The sequence below is a fragment of the Hesperophylax consimilis genome, chromosome 6, assembly GCF_061612785.1.
Source record: "Hesperophylax consimilis isolate HC1 chromosome 6, BYU_Hcon_1.0, whole genome shotgun sequence".
In the NCBI taxonomy this organism is placed as follows: domain Eukaryota; kingdom Metazoa; phylum Arthropoda; class Insecta; order Trichoptera; family Limnephilidae; genus Hesperophylax; species Hesperophylax consimilis.
Genome location: NC_142841.1, coordinates 10317847 through 10338318, shown reverse-complemented (window position 1 = coordinate 10338318; position 20472 = coordinate 10317847). Strand labels below are relative to the sequence as shown.

The 20472-nt window shown below is 34.6% G+C and overlaps 1 protein-coding gene across 1 annotated transcript; it reads right to left on the bottom strand.

Moving 5' to 3' along the window:
• Positions 1 to 1100: 1100 nt before the first annotated feature.
• On the bottom strand, positions 1101 to 3533 carry noc (zinc finger protein no ocelli). The gene is made up of 2 exons (XM_089632781.1): positions 3276 to 3533; positions 1101 to 3038 (listed from the first exon to the last, which is right to left on the bottom strand). Exons 1-2 carry the CDS (start codon positions 3360 to 3362, stop codon positions 1845 to 1847), a joined length of 1281 nt encoding a protein of 426 aa, XP_089488907.1. The 5' UTR covers positions 3363 to 3533; the 3' UTR covers positions 1101 to 1844.
• Positions 3534 to 20472: the final 16939 nt, after the last annotated feature.

Here is a 20472-nt window from a genome sequence, read left to right as displayed (position 1 = left end):
ACAATAAATCAATTGGATTATAATTAGTAGTGGGATTGAGCTATGCAAAAAAAATTTTGTACAGCGCCATAGACTAATACATCAATGTACAGCGCCCTTTGGGGGATTTTCACAAAAAGGGCGCTGGTCAAATCATCCGAACATTATTATTATTTCAAACCTAGACTTCAAGATTTCTCACGTCGAATGTTGCCTTTCAGGAAATCCGTGTTTCATGCTGAATATATTATGCTACAAGGGAATAATAATTGTACCTGTTCCAATGCTATTTTTTTGTAATATTAGCACTCTAGTACACTCAAAAGTCATGAGCCGCTACTGCTCATACATACCTATCCGGCGTTTTAAAATTAATATGTACCTAATGACTTTTTTCAGACATGTTCTAACACAAGGTAATACACCATTATGTCTGTTGAATAATGTAGGTAAGTATCTGCCACACAATTCTTTAAAAATGTTCAAACAAGATATTTCATATCTACCGATATTTGATAATCGCATACCTACGTACTTTAAGCCCCGCGTTCCAAATTTCTACCGATTTATAACATACAATTTATGTTGAACAAACAAAAAATATATATGTTACTTTTGAAAATAATATCTATACATTTGAAGAGCCGAAACTGTAATTATATGAAATTCCCTTCATTCAAAAAAATGAACGAAAATTATTAAAAAACTGTTCTATTATTTAACCTGTTGTATGTAGGTATGAAAAAATCACAGTTTGTCTTTAAATGCAACTTCTTTACAGACATTTTTGCTCTATTTTTTTCACAATGTTCGCTTAGTTATTATTTTTTTATATTAGCGCGCTCCCTCTGATACATGATTGTACATTACATTTAATTCTTTGCACGTTCATTGTGCTGGAAAGTAGGTATTAATAATCTAAGAGTTATATTATACGTGAATTGAATTTTGTTGATAACTAACTTCACGTAATATTGCTACGGAAGTGGTTTAATAAAAAAACAATATTGTGGAGGTATATGGGAAGGCAATCGAATAAAATTTCAGTGATTAAATCGCAATATGGTAATTATATTTCACAATATAACTAAGGTTTTAACATTAAATAATAATATTCATACAAGTCCGACCTGTTGAGTCGAATATCATCTATGTAGATACATTTTTATTCATAAAAATTAAATTAAATTTTGAAAGAAAAATTTAATTATAAATTGCACATTTCAGAAATAAATATTTGAATGGAAGTACAAACAATTCAAAATGCATTGAAAATAAATATAATTTATTAAAGAGATAATTTTTTTAAAGGTACCTAATTATTGTATGTTTCTGTTTAGAAAAATCTATGAAAGGGATTCAAAGAATTTAAATTAATTAAAAAAATATATATTGACTGATTTAACTTTTTTGGTTTAACTCGAGGATCACTCTTCGTTTTTTTCCCACTTTGTAATAATATTAGATGCTTAACTGGTCTTATATTATTTGAGAAGACTTAAAATGAGATAAATTCACTGGTTTATTAGTTATAATACGTCGGTGATAGCGGAAACACAATTAGCGGTATTTGAATACTATGTTAGGTACACAAAATGTCCTGCGTATGCCAAAGATACCAAAATGAACTCGCATACATATAAATAGATTTAATCTTAAAAATGTTTTTCATAACAAGTTTATATCACAGTAGCAAATTGGACAATCACCCACCGACCACCGACGGCAATGTAAGTACCGTATGTTGGTCAGCCGGGAGCACTTCCAAGTCATCACAAGAATCTGTCGTTTCACTATTTGGCAAAAGTACCGAACATCCAGCGTGAGCAGGAGCAGGAGCAGACACAGACGCAGACCGGAGGAAGTTACTGGTGGGCGGCCCCGAGGCGCTGGCCGTAGAGGGCATAAGGGGAGTAATACGCGCCAAGGGCGGGGTTGAAGCCGTACGGAGAGCTCATGGGGATGCCGGGCTTGGCGTAGGGATGGTATCTTGCGGCGGATAGGGGGCTCAGTGGAGCTCCGGGATACCTGCCCAGCATGCCGGGGAATCCGGGACTGAGAGGGCTACCTCCTGGTGCCGCCCCTTCTGCGGTGTGACTCCTGAGGTGCTGGAGCAACTCTTCGGATGTTCCAAATCTCTTGCCGCAATATGATTCGCCAGCTATCCAGTTGCACACGTACGGTCTGCCCAGTTGGGCGTAGGGGTGGGCCGACGGCGGCATACCTCCGGGTTGGGAGAGAGCCATCGCCATTGCCAAGCTGTACTTGTGATGGTCGCATTGCGTGCAGCCTGCGGGACATGATCCCAATCCTCCCATCAGCATTTGCTGGCTGTGTAGGGATACTTGGCATCCGGTGCAGTAGGGGTCCTTGCAAACCGGCACAAGTGTTTCTCCTCCGGAAGGCGTTTTCACTCGCGCGTATCCTAGGTATGGTCCTGGCGCTCCGGGAAAACCTCCGAGGGCGTGTTGATGGGAGAATGGAGCACCCGCGAACGGAGGGCGAAATGCTGGGTTATGCTGTTCCAAGCCGGGAGGGCAGCAAAGCGCACTTAAACCCATACCCTGTTTGTAAGATCCTAGGGGGAGATCTTTAGGATGTCCCTGAAGAACTTCGAGCCCGGATCTGATGATAGGACTGGCTCCACGCCCGGAAGAGCCGGCTGGAGAAGACGTTTTCCTATCATATCCCGACGGAGATGATTTGCCTCCGTCCATTCCGGGGCTGGTAGCATGAGGAGTTGAAGATTTTCTGCCCGGTGTTAACTTTCCGGATTTCCTATCATCAGAACTATCCGTGCTGGCTTTTGAAGACGGCCTAGGTTCCTCGGGCTTCTTGGTAAGGACGTTGGTCTCGTAGGGTTTGAAAGCGAGGTGCCTGATTTCAGGGGTGGTCCTCGGCTTTTCCTGCTTGACAGGAGGAGTCCTGGTGGTCTCCAGAGCATTGTTGGCTTTTTTCTTTTCCTGGGAAGACACTAACGGTTTGCTAGCAGGAGTGTCGGAACCGATCTGGCTGCAAGTCTGCGCCAGAAGGGCGAGGGGACTCTTTTTGGCATCCAGCTGAGAACAAAAATATTGTTAAAATTAGTTAAAAGTCTAACGAAAAAGAATCATTAAAATATACAAGAAAGAAAAAATAAATATTTCTAAAATTGATTCGACCTGAGAAAAGTTTTCAGTAAATATTTAAAATTAATTTGTTCAGAAAAAAACTATTGAGTAAAAAAAAATTAAATAAAAGAAAATTATTTTTAATTTAAAAATGAAAAAAAAAAGTTCAATAAAAAAAATAATTACCGTGGTAGGAAGAGGCGACAGGTAGTCGGGCTGCAGATATTGGTTTCCACCGGTAGACAACATTCCGCCACCTTCGAGCACAACCATTTGTCACAGAAAAAATGTTCTAATAAAACTTGTCACAAAAAAAACAATTTTCAAAAAATTCACAATTTTTTAATTCAAAGTATTTAGGCAAAATTCACTTTCCGTCGGTAACACACGATTTATCAACAGAGCGAACACGAACAAGGCAAAGAGACGACCTCACTGAACGAAGTTTGGAGAAGTTCTGAAGAGGGGACGGACCCCACTCGTTTCGTTGCGAGCGACCCCTCTCCCCGCAGACACGAGCGAGAGAGGGATACCATTATCCAAGGCAGGTAATTGATGTAAAAGGGAGACGCCAGCAAGTTCGGAGAGGCTTTTCATCGCGGGAGAGAGAAACAAAATTCAGTGTATTGGTTCTGTGTAAGCGTGAGCGGGAGAGAGGTGTTTTATTATGGTGGCCGTTTTGACTAAAATAAATTGGAATGGGTAGAAGGTAGGTAGAAGGTAGGTAGATGGTTGGTAGATGACTAGATGGCGGTGTTGCCACCCATGACGGGCTGGTGACAGCAGCTTTGAGGATGCCGCCGACCGGCGGTCACGACCGCGGACTATTATATTGTGGAGGCGCAACTAATAGGGCGAACTTAGACGCCGGAACCCACAGATGTCACTGCTATCGCCAATTGACACTGGAATTTCTGAAAAGCTTTCAGCGGCTACTGAAAACTTGTTCTTTTGGTATAAAATACGAATGTTGATAAATTAATACAAGTATTTTTGTGTTATTTTAATATCGTTATGACAATACTCACAAAAATCTCTTCAAAAGTGGCGGACGGATGAGGGAAACAACCCTTTTTATTGATTTCGGCATTTTATTTACACAAAGCCATTGGTACGTACATTGGTATTGGTATCTTGTAGATTGAAATAAATATATTTTTATTTTTTAATGTAGAAAATATTAAACATTTTTTTTTAATTAGTCAACTGTGAAGCTAATCAACAATAGGAGAGTAGATTTCTGAAGTTATTTATTAGTAGGTAGTGTAGGTAAATAGGTATATCATAGATTTTGATCAGAAACGTATGACGTGTTTTTAATTGTTTAGGAATTCATTTATAATAATAATAATAATAAAAACGTTTATTTGACAATAATTTTTTACATGTTTGCATATAGTTTGTACACATACATTTAGATGATTATCTTAATGTATGTGTACAAACTGTTTCGGTGTTGTTTTTATATAACGTAAGATTTATAGCTATAAACATTTTATAATATTATGTGAGAGCCTAGGTTTATTACGGTGAAAGAGAATGTTAGAAGAAGTCCGGGACACCCGATGAAGATATGCCACGATCAAGTGAAACAAATCTTCAGAAAAAGAGAATAGCGTGTATGAAACGATGTATGAAAGTGAATGAAACCAAGAGTGTGTGCCAAGGCAGTTATTTGATGATCTATCCTCTCTTCCTATCCCTGTAGCGAAATGGAGTGATGTGTCGTTTTCAGTGCAATGAAAAGTCTAAATTTTCAAACATTACAATGTATCAATTATGTAGAAACATTTTTTCGTAAAAGGTCTTAAAGTCAATGTGAAAGCCCAGATGGGCGTAAAATCAAATGAAATAAAATATGACTGATTACTATTTACTAATAATTATTATTATAATGTTAAAATAATTTCTAAAGCGCCTTTCTAGAGATAAAATACCATTACAACGCTTTACAACTAAATTCATGCAGTTAGGGCAATACTAATAAACACGTTTTAAATTTTACAAAACTGATAAGCAATCATTTGCCGTGAACAATTACTGTCGTTTCTCAAGTGTGTAAAATTTAAAACACTTTTATTAGAAAGGGGGGTAACCTTAATAGGTTAGGGTAATCCCTAGTGTGACTTACATTGTATGTTTGTAAGTAATATAATGTATTGTAAGTTAGAATTTTTAACCTCACTAGGACAAGCCTGATAAATTATTATATTCAATAAGTAATTTATATTATTATTATATTTTAACAGAACAATATTTTTACATTGACTTTTCTAAGAATTAGTCACTAATAACTTAATAATGAATAACTTCGATTTATTATTAGTGGCTTACAACTAACATAGAGAGAAAACTGAAATAATTATGTCTTACGACAGCACTGCTGTCAGAGTGTTACATATTGTGATATTACTTAGGTATATTATAATTTATGGTTTCTTAAAATCGCCTGTTTGAGTGTATTTTAATGTAACCATAGGTTGTAGGCAGGTACATAAGTATATTACGCTTCCATCATCAAAGCCCAACAAACACGGATTAAATTATCATTGCCGAAGATTGATTACATACCTACCTACGTCTCATAATAATAATTATTGAATATGATTGATGAAACGACGAGAATAGGAACAAAAAACTTCGTAAGATGTTTTTCTGAAATCCTCCATTGAGCCGTCCATCAATCATGAGATTGAACAACCTTAATGTTGCCATTGATAAATTACAAATCAATACCTCTAGCAGACTGAGAACTGAGCATAATGCGATTAACAACTTATTTTTATAAACTTCTTCATTTTCAGCTTACCTACATAAAATAATAATATTATTTTTGTAAGTTTCGTTTTCACTATTTAAAATATTTGTTTATTTATCCCTGTTTATAATGACAGCTATTTCGTTACTTTGCAAGATAGGTACTTACACTGAACTTAATAGTTAGGGTGATCTAATTCTAAAAATTCAAACCAAATCACGCAGTCCTTACGCAAGTCGCAATAAGGGTGAAATTTCCGCTTAACAAAGATCGCCCGTTTCAATTATTCCAAAATATTAATAGCCCAAATGAAGGTTTTATTATATTTTCTGATGTTCAGACACAAATATTTACATGTTTTCCGGACAGAATTTAATAAATATAATTTTCCACCTCACACAATAAAATTTAATTCGAATTAAGTTTCATAAGTAGGAGATTTTATATCTTAAAGATTTTTTTATAAGCTTGATGCTTTATTTTTTATGGACTTAGGTATATGTTTAGACTAACTAACATATTTAGGAATAAAGCAAAGGCCACTTATATGTTTAGACATACTAACATATGTAGGAATAAAGCAAAGGCCACTTATATGTTTAGACATACTAACATATGTAGGAATAAAGCAAAGGCCACTTATATGTTTAGACATACTAACATATGTAGGAATAAAGCAAAGGTCAATATGAATTCTACTGGCAGTATTTAATTGAAACTTATATATTGTTTCTAGGTGACCAAATTGCAGAACTATGAATTTTATTGCCATCTCGTGCTACCAGCAACCAGCATACGTAACTATCAGAAAGCGGGAAGCGTACGCGTAGACCGGATTCGATAGTTTTAGTTGGAAGCGTTGGAGGTCTATTGGAGGAAAAATGTAGAAAAAATTTTCCGTTTCACATCTCATCTATATTTAATACATCATTCATTGTAGGCCAGAGTGATAAAAATATTGATATATCTTGAAAATTTACAAATATATTATAAACAACAAAAGTATTTATGAAAATCCAGAACATTGCGCCATGGTCAGCCTTTCTGGAGCTAGATGCTAGGGCTATTAATTTATATTCGTCGCAATATTCGCATAATTATCCATAATAATTAGTATTTCGTATGTCAGTGGAGTAGAGTGGACAACAAACCAGTGAAATCTAAACAACCATCAACAATGGTTACTAGATGCCTTTGAAGCTTCTCAGATGTAGGTAGCCACGCACCGCTTCTATTATTCATATTGGTCCCAACGGGGACATTGTTGAAACCAACAGAACGTTTAATTATTTACAGTCAAGAGCGAATGAGCGAAGAAAGGAGTGTAAGGAAGTAATTCGGGGACACCCGAGGAAGACATTGCACTATAAAGTGAATCATAAACTCGAGTGTCAAGAGTATGTACGAGACGATGTATGAATGTGAATGAGGCAAGAAATGTGTGCCAAGACAGAGTTGTTTGGCGGTCCGTCCTCTCTAACTGCGGGGAAACGGCGTGATGGTTAGTTAGTTAGTTAACGTAAGAATCATCATTTGTCAGTCATAACTACGAAACGAGTTCGGCAGCAGCTGTTGTCTGTTAAGGTGAACAATAATTTAACGCATGTGCCTCATACTTTTAATTTTATATTACCTACCTACTTACGTTGAGAAATGTTAATAACTTCAAAAATATTATCAATAACTTTCCAAATATTTTAAATTAATTTTCCTGAAATTCCATAAATTAATATGAATGCCAAAGTATTCAATAAATTAATTTTATTCTGTGTAGCAATAGTTACTATATAATTTTATTTAAGTAAGCCAAGTAATGTAGGTACACGAATCATCAACACAAATTATTTTCAAAGTTTCACTATCGGGGTGATCTATAAGTGGTGATCCCGCTGATGATCATTGATAAACTACGGAGATTATAAACTTGATGATGAGATTCGTGGGTATTATAGATAGTTGGATAAAAGAATCAGATCAATCAAAGAACTGTTTTGCAAGAAACTAAGTTCTTCTCACAACCTTTTATAATACATACTATCCATAAGGTAGGTAACTCCATTAATGGAGGACTGAACGCAGTTGGCGCTAACAAAAAATTGTCCAAAGAAGCGAAGTTAGCAGTCCACAATGGAGTGCTGGTACCTACCCTGATGTATGGAAGTGAGGCATGGAACTGGCAAAGAAAGGATGAAAGTAGATTGAATGCTGTTGAAATGAGATCCCTGAGGCGTATGTGTGGTAAAACCATGTATGATCGTGTGAGGAATGTGGATATCCGCAAAGAGTGCAAGGCTGATGTAAGCGTAATGAGTAAGATCAAGAAAGGGACGCTTAGATGGTTTGGGCATGTAGAGCGAATGAGCGAAGAAAGGAGTGTAAGGAGAATATACGATGCAAATGTGAATGGTAGCAGAAGTCGGGGACGCCCGAGGAAGACATGGCATGACCAAGTGAATCAGATACTTGAGTCGGGCCATGTCAAGAGTCAGAACAGTAGAAGAGTATGTATGAGACGATGTATGAATGTGAATGAGGCAAGGAGTGTGTGCCAAGACCGTGTTGTTTGGCGGTCCGTCCTCTCTGCCTACCCCTGCGGGGAAACGGCGTGATGGTTAGTTAGTTAGTTAGTTACTATCCATAATGTAAAGACACTTCCTTAAGCCCCTGCATACCCAATTTATACCGTTTTATAGTAAATTTCTTGTTAACTCTTTATGTTTTTAATTTCCAAGAAAAATATATGTTTATTTTAAGATAATATCTATAGATTTTTTAATGCCGAAACGTTAATTATATGAAATTTCTTCGATAAAAAAAAATTGTTGAGTAAGCTCAGAAATTTAATTGAAAAACGTTTTGTTCTGTTATTTAATATGTTATAGGCATGAAAAAAATCACAGTGTATCTTTAAATGCAACTAGAGAATTTGTCGAGTGATTTTTGCTCTATTTCAAACGACTCGTGTTTTATTAAATATTTTCACCATTTTCGCTTAATTATTATCGTTTTTAATATTAGCGCGCTCCCTTAACATTTGTATTTACATATCTCCCTTTCAAACCATCTTTGAACGCTTACAACGGGGCCTTAAAGATTCTGTTCATTATAAAACCATATTATTTCTAAATCCTGAATGGGCATTGTTTTCCTATTCCTGAGAAAGGCATGCATTTCAGTTTTTTTACACCGGTGTGCTTTCGAATCCATTGAATGGACAGCTTTCTTGCGAAGGTTTTTTTCTCGAACCTCCCGACCATACTACCAAGGAGAAAGAGGGCACGGCGCTAGTTATTTAAAAATGGCTTCCACTTCTACTCCGTCCATAACTCTTGTTTTGAAAGCTGTATAAAGGCACTGGCGGATGAGCTACGTTGCCACAGGATATTGTAAACTTTATTGGCGTGTCTTCAGCCGTCAAATGTTATTATGGCCGTATTTACAGCCGGTGAATAGTGCCTCATCCGAAGGCTTCGTTTTAACCTCATCTTAGTCTGCTAGCGCCGGTTTCTTCGCCTTCATTCAATCCAGACAGCTTTAATTCTTCGAATTTTAAAATTAAAGTCGCACTTTACTACGAGTCATAAAAACTACGGCGGTAAATCTTACGCTACGAAATCATTTATGCTCGCAGATTGCTTTATTTCCATTAATTTATGTTGGCTGTATAACTCGATCCAATAAATTGTTACGAGTGTTGAATCCATATCATATGGACATGTGTACCTATTCAAATATCTCTCTTTATCAAATCAGACGCTCGGAGTTCTTTGATGATTCCCGTCTTTTGGTTGAGCTAGAGAGGGCATATTGTTACCGTTTATGTTTATATTAGGGTGGCTTGTTTATGGGTTTATTATTCTTATAATGGGGTGAGTTGTAAACCTGATTGGTTTTATGTCCCTTTTTATGGTAAAAAATAAGGTGTACGCCTAACTAATGGGAAATATGTGTCGGCGCTGCTATCTGTGGGCATAAAACACCATGATTTATATTTATACGGAGATGTTTAGATGCGGGGGTATAAGATAAAAGCAGAGCATGTGATTTTCACCCTTTAGTCGCATAAAGCATCGGGCGATAAGTTTATTTATATCATCGACGGCTCCATCGACGTTTGAAAGGTCTATTCAAGAATGGAGGGTCAACATGAGAAAGCACACCTAACCAAGATCCGAGCAAACATAAATATTTTATTTTGATACCTTATAGAAGCATTAACTCTTTGGTAGTACCTACCTTCCTTACTACATATTAAAAACTAATGAATGTCGATGATTAGCATAATTTTTTGCATTGTTTGAAAACTTTTAGAATTTTGTTTTATTACTGTTTATTGAGAAAGATCTGCATCTCAGACAAAGTAGCTTGCTTTATATTAAAAATCTTTTTACACTTAACTATACCTACGATACTAAGCCGGATGTAATAAAAAAATTCCGTTTCCACGTCAAACGAATATCAGATATTGTAATATATATTATCTATTGGCAGGAATAGTCATATAATTTTATAAGACATGAAATCAATAGACTCTCACGAAGAAATAAGTGACTTTAAATTACTTAGATATTTTAGATAAGAAAATAATATTTTTGTTTTGTATTTTTACAAAATATTGTTCATATTTCCGTAATAGATATTATTTATGATATCTGACTGAATTCATAAACGTGAGAAATTGACCGGACGAAAAGGGATAAAAGTTAGTAAGAAAGCTTTGTATCCAGTGATTAGTGGGTTGTGGTTTTGAATGTAACGAACTGAAGTTTTTTACTAATTTATATTCATATAACATTCCAATATATTGAAAGTTTTGAAAATTAGTGTCAGCAGGTACGTAAGTTAGGTACATAATAAACATAACTTGTTAAATTTACGATAACAATAATTGCGAACTATTTTTACTAATAACTGAAACTTCTATGGTAGGTACCTATCTATCTGGATATACATTTTTTGACACTAAAGATTTTTTTATGTGGCAGATCGGAATGATGATATTTCTAACATTTAAATCGGTTTGATTTGAGAAGATATTAGTAATATAAGTACGAAAAAAGGTACGTTTTAGGTGCATAATAAACACGGTTATTTTTTGTCTTACAATATACTTCCAAATTCAAAATTTAATGTCACCCAGAATTTTTGTATTTATTCAGCTGTAAGAAGAGCGAATTTTAACTATTAAGTTACCTTGGCTTTGTGCTTACGTGTATATTAATGTCTGTTTCTTTTTTTTTCTGCTTGTTTGTTTCAATTAACCTCCCTTTTTCTATTTGTGTACTGTTTTTTATATGAAACTTATAATTATGATATCATTCTATTTTTGTACTGTTTTGTATGTGAAACTTGTAATGTTGATATCAAAATACCATTGTTAAATTGTAACTATAATTATAACCTATTAACTCCCACCTATGTATTGTAAGTTCCTCTCGTCCTACAATTTGTTTTGTAACTCGTCGGGATTGCTCTAGCAAGAAATAATTTTTATTTTTTTATTTATCGTGGTGTTTGATACTATGAAATCATCTTTGCCAAGCATTAAGATACCTACATAATATTATATTTCCATGACGCCAAGTCATTGTGAGTTATAAATGTACCTTCAGAACAGTAATTCCTCAGTTCCGCCAACAATAGCCTCAATCAGCTATTATAGCCAGGACAAAGTGGCATGGTGAGTATACTGACATCTGACACCTGTTCAGATCAATTAACCTCTGTTTATAATGTATTGCAATCCTGTCCCCACGCACAACATTATGTCAAATGTCTCACTTGACACAATAGCTGAATTTGCATAGACATCTTGAACCTTGAGTACTGATTTGCGCACGTAAATAATGTGATTTATTAATTGAAGATTGGAAATTTTCATTTTCTTATTTGCACATTCACAGTATATTTTACTACAATTCATAAGGTACTAAATATTAAATTATACTTAGTAATATACCTTATACATTATGTAATTAAAATGTCTTGGTAATTTCATTTGGGAAGAAAATTATTGTTTTAATCCTTACTAATGATGTAGGTATGAGTAATAATAACAAAACAAGTAAGTTAATAAAGTTTTTGTTTCATCACTTTCCATGACTTTATATAACTTTTTAAAGATGTGATGAATTATCATTGTGATGATTTATCCGGTCACCAAAGAAAACACCTACTTACCTGGCATGTCACTCCAAATTAACACGTTGTGCTGATGAGAAAAAAATATGAATTACGGGAAAGGAATAAAGCAATAGCGAGTGGCGTTTCAACTCATTTGCGGTTGCTTCGTTCCTTTCCCATAAGTTGTGGTTCACGATATTGTAGTAAATATTTTATTGATATTGCATTTAAAATAACAGAACATTTCCGATTTGGTATATCTTTTAAAAACGTTTTTATTGATCAATTTTTGTATTGGAGAACATATTTTGTAAATGACCTTAAAAGGCTTCATAATTCCGCAAAATATTACCAATAATTATTTACACTTTATAAATTAAATACCAGTAGATCAAATCGTTTGCACCCTAGTGTCAAAAATACGTGAAATATTATTATGCATGTGACTTTAGGTAGTTATTAGGGCTAGCATTGCTGCTTAAACTAGATTTACTTGCAATTGTGCATTTCACTCCATAAAAATATGATATTTTGGAGAAGAGGTCGATTACTTATTTAATTGCTTTAGAACATGGATTTTCAATCAGCTGCCTACGTTCAGTGTTGCTTTAGAGAGAGACCCCAAATGAGATTACCTGGATATGTTGATTTAATTTACATTGGTAATATTTAGTAGGTATCCAGATTTCAATAACCTGGGTATCTTGCATGGTTGATCGACGAAACTCTGCATCAATACGATATTGACTAAATTTGTCGTTTATGGTCAGTTAGCGATATTTGCGAACACGTTCAGTGTATAATTCTGACAGTCGGTAGAGAAAGGCCGCTGCTTTTAGTGCGACCTCCAAGATATAAGATAAGCTGTCAATTTACTCAACTTTTTTAATAATATTGTTCGTCATGCAAGCCGGTTCATGAACGGAGATTGACTAACGATGCTCTTAGAATTTAAAGAAGTCGTAAGTATATAATCATAAAAATAATTTATGCGATTAATTGAATCCAATCAAGTTGGAGTAACGAAAGTAGTTCAAATATCACAAGTTAGTGATAAATACCTCAATAAATAATTAACTTCCTTTTTATTGCCAAAAAGTAAGTATTTCAATTCGTCATTGTCAAATAATAGTATTTTTAAGTAGCAGATTGGAGTTTAGGAATGTCAATTTAAAAACTGATCCGCCAGTGTTGCCATCGAAAAATCATTAAATTCGTGTCAATATCGGTTTGGTTATGACAGCGCAACCGTGCTCGGAATATCGAAAGTTAAGACTATCTGTCCGATATTGTTAAGCTACCGATTAGAATGTGCTAGCCCCCTAATAGACTAAACAGTCTTATGCACTTCAAAACGGAGGAACCCAAGAAAGTATTAAATGAATCCAAATATTAAAATTAAAGTTTTTATTCTTTCATTCAAATCCAATTCAAACTTCCATTTATAATAATATTTGGAAGCTTGAATATTGATGTCACCAAACAATATTGTGTATATTCGTCATTATTGCGCGCGATATTTTGTGTAATAGTTTTCTAAAATGTGTGAAACGAAATGTTTAAGATGAACGTGTTTGCTTATCGGGCCTATGGGGTCTGTTGGCGTCTGCATTGAATTTCGGTCCCATTCACTATTATTACTTCTGAATGTTTTATAATGACGTGTTCCCTTCTGTTTGTTATTTACGTTGGTAAATTTGGTGTTTGAAGTCGCCGAGCCGACAAAGGTCTACCATTAGGGAGGCCCTTTTAGAAAAAAAAATCAAATTCGTTTATGGGAGACATCCACTTTTTTGGTAGACACCATGCAGCAACGTCTAAACCTTTGTAGAAACTTTCACTGAGTCAGGTATGAATGGGTTATCTTTTTTTAACAAGTGCCGAGCGGTAACTTAAAAGGATGATGCTGAAAGGAATTGTAAATATTATTGACGGGGCGGAAACGACGAAGTTATAGTCCTGAATAGAATTTTAAAGAAATCTTCTTAACCTTGTGAGCAATTGAGAGGCTCTTCCTTAAAAAGCAGGTGTCATCAAATGTTCAGATAAATGAAAGGCTTCAATTGGAAAAACACTTTTAATGAATGCCTTTTTTTGTCACGAAACATCTTCAAAATTATTTGACAAGGAACCGTCATTATTTCTTGACATATTTCATACGGCGCGTTGGCACTCGGTCAATATTTTTCTTGTTTCAAAGCCCATTTTAAACAGAGTAAGACGATCCAATTACCCTTTTTACAAGAAAATAATCGGTGCGGGTGTTCTACGTCAAAGCTGTCATGTTTGTGTTCTTTATTTTTTTAGTCGTTTGCTAAGTTGATGGATTCTAAGACTTTTATCTCCAAATCCCGGTCTGTTTTCCCCAAAGTAATTAATGCACGGCTTTCGGGGAATATAAAACAATTTTAATGTATTGCAGTTTGAATACACACATATGATGCAATAATCTATTTATCTGCAAAATATTCCTCATTGTCTTGTGTTGTCGTAACAGGAAGCAACATCTGAGATAGTCACACAATATAAATTTTTATTTTATTTATTGAGTTTTTGACACACATGTTTAGGCAAAGTCCGTGCGTGAGTATTGTGGTAATATTATCACATTTCTGTGATTAAGATTTTTACGATTTCATTTAATATTATATACTCGTATGTTTCGGTTACCAAAAATGTGACTTTGGTGATTTATTTAAATAACACGTCACAATTTACGTTCCAATGCGGTGTTGAAATTCATCACTACATCATGTGAAAATAGCTCAGCTTTATCATTATGAAATTTCTTAACGCCTAACAAAAATGCCAGTGCACAATATCATTGTGAATGCGATCCAAAAAAGTCAATATCGCAAATTCCTTCTGTATTTTCCACAACAAAATTTAAAGGAATTCAACAACAATGTGTTTAAATTGATATTCTACAGCGGAAAATTATTTTCAAAATTGTCTGATAAGAGACTGACTGACTGACACTGAATGCTGTAGAAATGAGATCCCTGAGGCGTATGTATGTAAAAGCCATGTATGATCGTGTGAGAAATGTGGAGATCCGCAAAGAAAGCAAGGTTGATGAAAGCGTAATGTAACGAGTAAGATTGGTTTGGGCACGTAGAGCAAATGAACAAAGAAACTAGTCTAAGGAGAATATATGAAGCAAATTTGCATGGGTAGAATCAAGTGTATCAGATACATGAGTCAGGCCTTGTCAAGAGTTAGAATAAAACAAGACTATGTGAGACGATGTATGATTGTGAATGAGGCAAGGAGTATGTGCCCAGACCGAGTTGTTTGGCGGTCCGTCCTATCTGCCTACTGGCGTGAAGGTTAGTTAGTTAGTCTTAATCAGACATCTTATAATCTTATCGATTTGAAGAAATTATGGTTCGTGATCACCAAATACTTTCATTATTTTCTACAGAATTTGAAAAAATTACAAAACAAATCCAATTTGAAAGAAGATTTAATCTTTAGTAAATCAGGGCCATGAAAAAAATATTTTAACTCTTGCATTTTGATTTTATGACTTGTCTTACCGTAAACCTATTTAATTTAGGGTAAACAATATTCCAAAAGGCTCACAATATTTGGTGCTTCATTTCCTATAGGATAATCCATCTAGAACAATGCCTTTGACAGGATTAGTGAACTTGTTTTGGGTTTTTCTAAATGAGTTATTGTCCCTCTCCAATAAACAGGTAAGCAATAAATCATATTTATTGCAAGACAAGGTTTGTTCGAACCAACATTTGACCCTATTTACTCAGTTGACATTACAATTGTATTTTAATTTATTTGTTTACAGAGATTACAGAAAATAAAATTCATTGCAAAGTTAAAATTTTAGTAGGAGGGTTATAAGATAAAAACTAACCAATTTTGCATTGACTTGATCATAATATTCTGCTTATGGGTAATTCGTAAATCAATTTCAACCTTCCCGACTTCTTTTAAAAATACATTTGTTCTTATATGATCATTACGACAGTCGAAAAGATATTTAGATTGAATGCTGTTGAAATGAGATCCCTGAGGCGTATGTGTGGTAAAACCATGTTTGATCGTGTGAGGAATGTGGAGATCCGCAAAGAGTGCAAGGCTCATGTAAGCGTAATGAGTAAGATTAAGAAAGGGACGCTTAGATGGTTTGGGCATGTAGAGCGAATGAGCGAAGATAGGAGTGTAAGGAGGATATATGATGCAAATGCGAATGGTAGCAGAAGTCGGGGACGCCCGAGGAAGACATGGCACGATCAAGTGAATCAGATACTAGAGTCGGGCCATGTCAAGAGTCAGAATAATAGAAGAGTATGTATGAGACGATGTATGAATGTGAATGAGGCAAGAAGTGTGTGCCAAGACCGAGTTGTTTGGCGGTCCGTCCTCTCTGCCTACCCCTGCGGGGAAACGGCGTGATGGTTAGTTAGTTAGTTAGTTAGAAAAGATATTTAGATTTTAAAGTGTAGTAGAAGTTGGGTACTCTCGAGGAAGACATGACACGATCAAGTGACTTGAGTAGGGCCATGTGAAGAGTCAGAATAACATGATTGCATTTATAATATGATGTATGAATGTTATTTAAGGAGTCTTAAACATTCCATCTTGATTTATGCAAAAATTATATTGCCTTACAATGCTATGAGACTATGTAGAAATACAAACATTCTTCCATACTTCAAAACTTAAACCAAATTATACCTACATATGCACGCATAATTGAAATTTTTATATTTTTTCTTTCAATTCTTTATCTTATTTATTTATTTACTCCCTTAGGGCTTAATAAATTAAATTGGTTCATTAAAATTATGTAACTTGATAATAATAGCACTAATAACAGTAATATATTTAAACCCAGTTTTAATACCCGCCTAGAGTAAATAGCAAAAATCAACATTCAGAGAACAAAAAACTATAAATATGGTAAATATTAACATAAAAAAGTAAGTTGTGGATTATATAAAATAATGTTAGGGAAAAATTTTAGAATATTTCTGATTTAAATTTTAGGATGAAATAAATAAAAATATCAACGAAACTGAATTTATCTCCTAGCCTATGAATCGAGTTAGGAATGAAAGAAATAGTTCGTTGTCGATAAATCAACAAAGAACAACTCTGGAAGCCTTGTCTTACAATTTGGTACCTACTCAGGACATTCTTAGCTTAGTTGAGTCAGGTGCATCCATGTTCTTTTTCAAGATAAGTCGATTAAATCAAGTAATTTAATTAAATCATTATAATTCATTTGTTCAAGGGGTATGGATAGTTTGAAATCAATGAACCTTAAAAAATTGTGTCGATATTTTAAAGGTTCATAAATCTTAAAATTTCATTTTACGCTCGTTAATTAAGTTGAATTTTTCGTATTTCTATTTATTGTATGGCATGGTGATAGCCAAACAATAAACTATAAGTCCTGTGAACATTTTTTACATTTAGGCACTTCCCATTAAGGTTAAATAAATTTTGAAGCAAGTGTGTGTGCCAAGATCGAACAGTTTGGCAATCCATCCTCCCTGTCTACACCTGAAAACGTAAAAGAAATGGGTGACGGTTAGATAGTTTGCCACAAAATTATGCAAATAATAGTTTATGGAGGATATTTTTCCCCTCTCTAGGGGGGTCATCCATCAGGGGGACTCCATCCATGTAGGCAACCATGGCAGTGATAATGGTATTCTTGGACCGGCGCAGTCTGTGCCGTAGCGGTGAAGTGCTCTGCGAGATTGAGTTTGTCACTCCATGAACATTTCCCTAACGCCGTAGTATCTAGGTATGCGGAATATTTAGCGATATGCATTATTGTAGACTTTTAGCTTATGTCATTGGGATGCAGTGTAATTTTACAGTTCTGAGTTATACAGCGATGTACAAGAATGCGTTGAAAGTTGACGTTTGTACCTTGGTTTAGTAACCTACCTTTGGTCATAGAGCAATACAAGCCACTGGTACCTGCCCACACACTTCTAGAAAAAATACAACATTAGGAAATATTAAAATGTCATGAGGTTTTTCCAGCCATTACTTTGACCTGTAAACATCAGGTAGCTAGGTACTTACCTATAAAAGGCTTTAAAAGGTTACCACAGCTACATTTTTATTTTAGATGCATATCACATACCTGAAGACTCCAATTATGTTTAGGTATGTATTTGGGTTAAAATTTCCTTGAATTTAATTTTAGTATAATGTTTGCTAAACTGGATTCACATGTACCCTAAAAGATTATGAATTTAACTAAAAATCACATTAGGCCGTTCAGAAAATAAGTAAACAAATATCTGGAGAAACCAACACTTACCTAGTAATTGATTTGTTTAATGGAAATAAATGATATGGGTTGAACATAAACTTGAATGGGGCAATGATACTTATTTATTACTATGAAATATTTGCCACAAAACCCAGATCATTTCCAGATAGGACAAATCCATACGCTTGAAGCTTAAGAATGGGTGGAATTCTGCATGTACCATATAATATTTCATAGGTAGGCGTTTTTTTTCACCAAATAGGTAACCGTGGAAATGAAGCTTTTAAAGACTTCTTTGTTATCTATCTTATAACAATAATAAGAAATAACATAATTATTCACATACACCTTATCTTCATGGCACGCTGAAGTTTATGTTATTTTTAAATAAACTAAAGTCGGCCATGTTGAATGTGGCATTATTTAACGAGCGTTCATAAAACAACTTGCATTGTGTTAAATTGTAGTGTTAAAACAAGAAGTAAACATAACAAAATCTAAGGAACCGACAAAGGATTTTGCACGGCCATAAACATAAAAGGATCAACATTGGCCTTAGTGCAAATTATTATTCGAAGTCGACTGGCTAGAACATGGTAATTTAGAATGTATCATCGCTGTTTGATTTTTGCTATTTAATTTTATTTTATATTATAGAAACAAACAGTATATGATTTACACATATGAAACAATATACAGGAATAAGATACTTCGTGTTGTTTACCTATGATATGTTTCCTTGCAATGTCTGCTAAGTGGTATTTTTATTCCTTAATTAGCAGGTGATGTGTGTAGTATACAGGTGTGTATGTGTGTGTGACATTTGTAATGTATGTGTGAGTGTTTGTGTGCGTGTGTGTGTGTGTCTGTATGTATGCGCATTGAACAGTTTAAATTATTGACATGATGCCACGTTTGAATTTAAGCAGTGAATCCGTAAAAAATTTAATTTTAGAATTAAGATAAATATTATTTAGAGTCTGAAGAGCTCGGTTGATTGGCGAATTAGATTCTGCATTTGTTTTATAGTTAAAAGTGTGGAAAGGCACTGTATGTAATGGACCGATATACATTTAAGTACATCACTTTATGATTCGTTAATTAATTCTGCACATGATTGAATGCTGCTTTAACAGTGCAAACTGTAAATGTATAAATTAGTTGCAATAAACTAAACACATCGCCAATGCGAATATCTGGTAACACTGGGAACACTGGTCACATGATACGTATGGCGTTTTATTCCAGCAGCACTCCCTAGGCGAGACAGAGCGATTATCACGGGATCCGACGTGTGGCAGTGTAATCAGTGGCAACATGTGATAGAAATATATATGTTTTTGTTTTTAATTACAATATCATTGAGAATCAATATGATTTCTACATTTTTACTCCAAATATGCTCAGGAATCACATCATGTATACGTATACTATGAAGAAGTCTAAACAGAAGATATTTATTTTGTAATGTTCTCCATAAAACGGTTATGCATCAATATATTGCAGAGAAGATTACGAATTTGAGCTACATGTAAGTATAAAAAGGTCATAAGGCAGTATTAGTATTTTGTCACACGCGTCAAAAGATAGATGCTGAACTGTCTGCAAGTGAAGTTGAAAATGGCGGTGGTCAATGCAGACAAGCAGTTGAGTCGCTCTGTTGATTGGCGCGTTCTGATAGGCAGAAATCCTCGCGTACGGAGCATAAAAGTGCTCGGGATCTCAATATACGAATGTATGTATTCTTTGTAGTCAATTTATCCTTCAATATGTTCATTTGGACATTTATTTTGCCCATTAGGAAAATCATTTTGTCCATTCCGATATTACTTTTATCCGGTTTAACTATGCAATTATTTCGATATAATATTTAAAAAGATTTTCTACCACTTTTCTCCATTAACCATTATATTTACCACAACAATTCAATAATATTAGCTGTACATAATTTTATTAGGTTTTTTTTATATAAATTCAACTGGGCACAGTCCAACCAATAGCTGCCAATAATTATTATTGTATTTCTCCCTGCTTTTTTAAGAGGAAGCTACAAGCCAAAAATTTCTGTATTCTTAGTATGCCTTATATCGTTTCGAATATAGGTAATATGCGTTAAAATCGCTTGACAAACGGAATCTAGAACGCTCCATTTCTAGCACACAAAGGATTTTTATTTATTTTGTAAATAATTTTATAAGAAAGCAAAAAAAAAATAATCAAAGGAAACTGTCACAGATAATCTT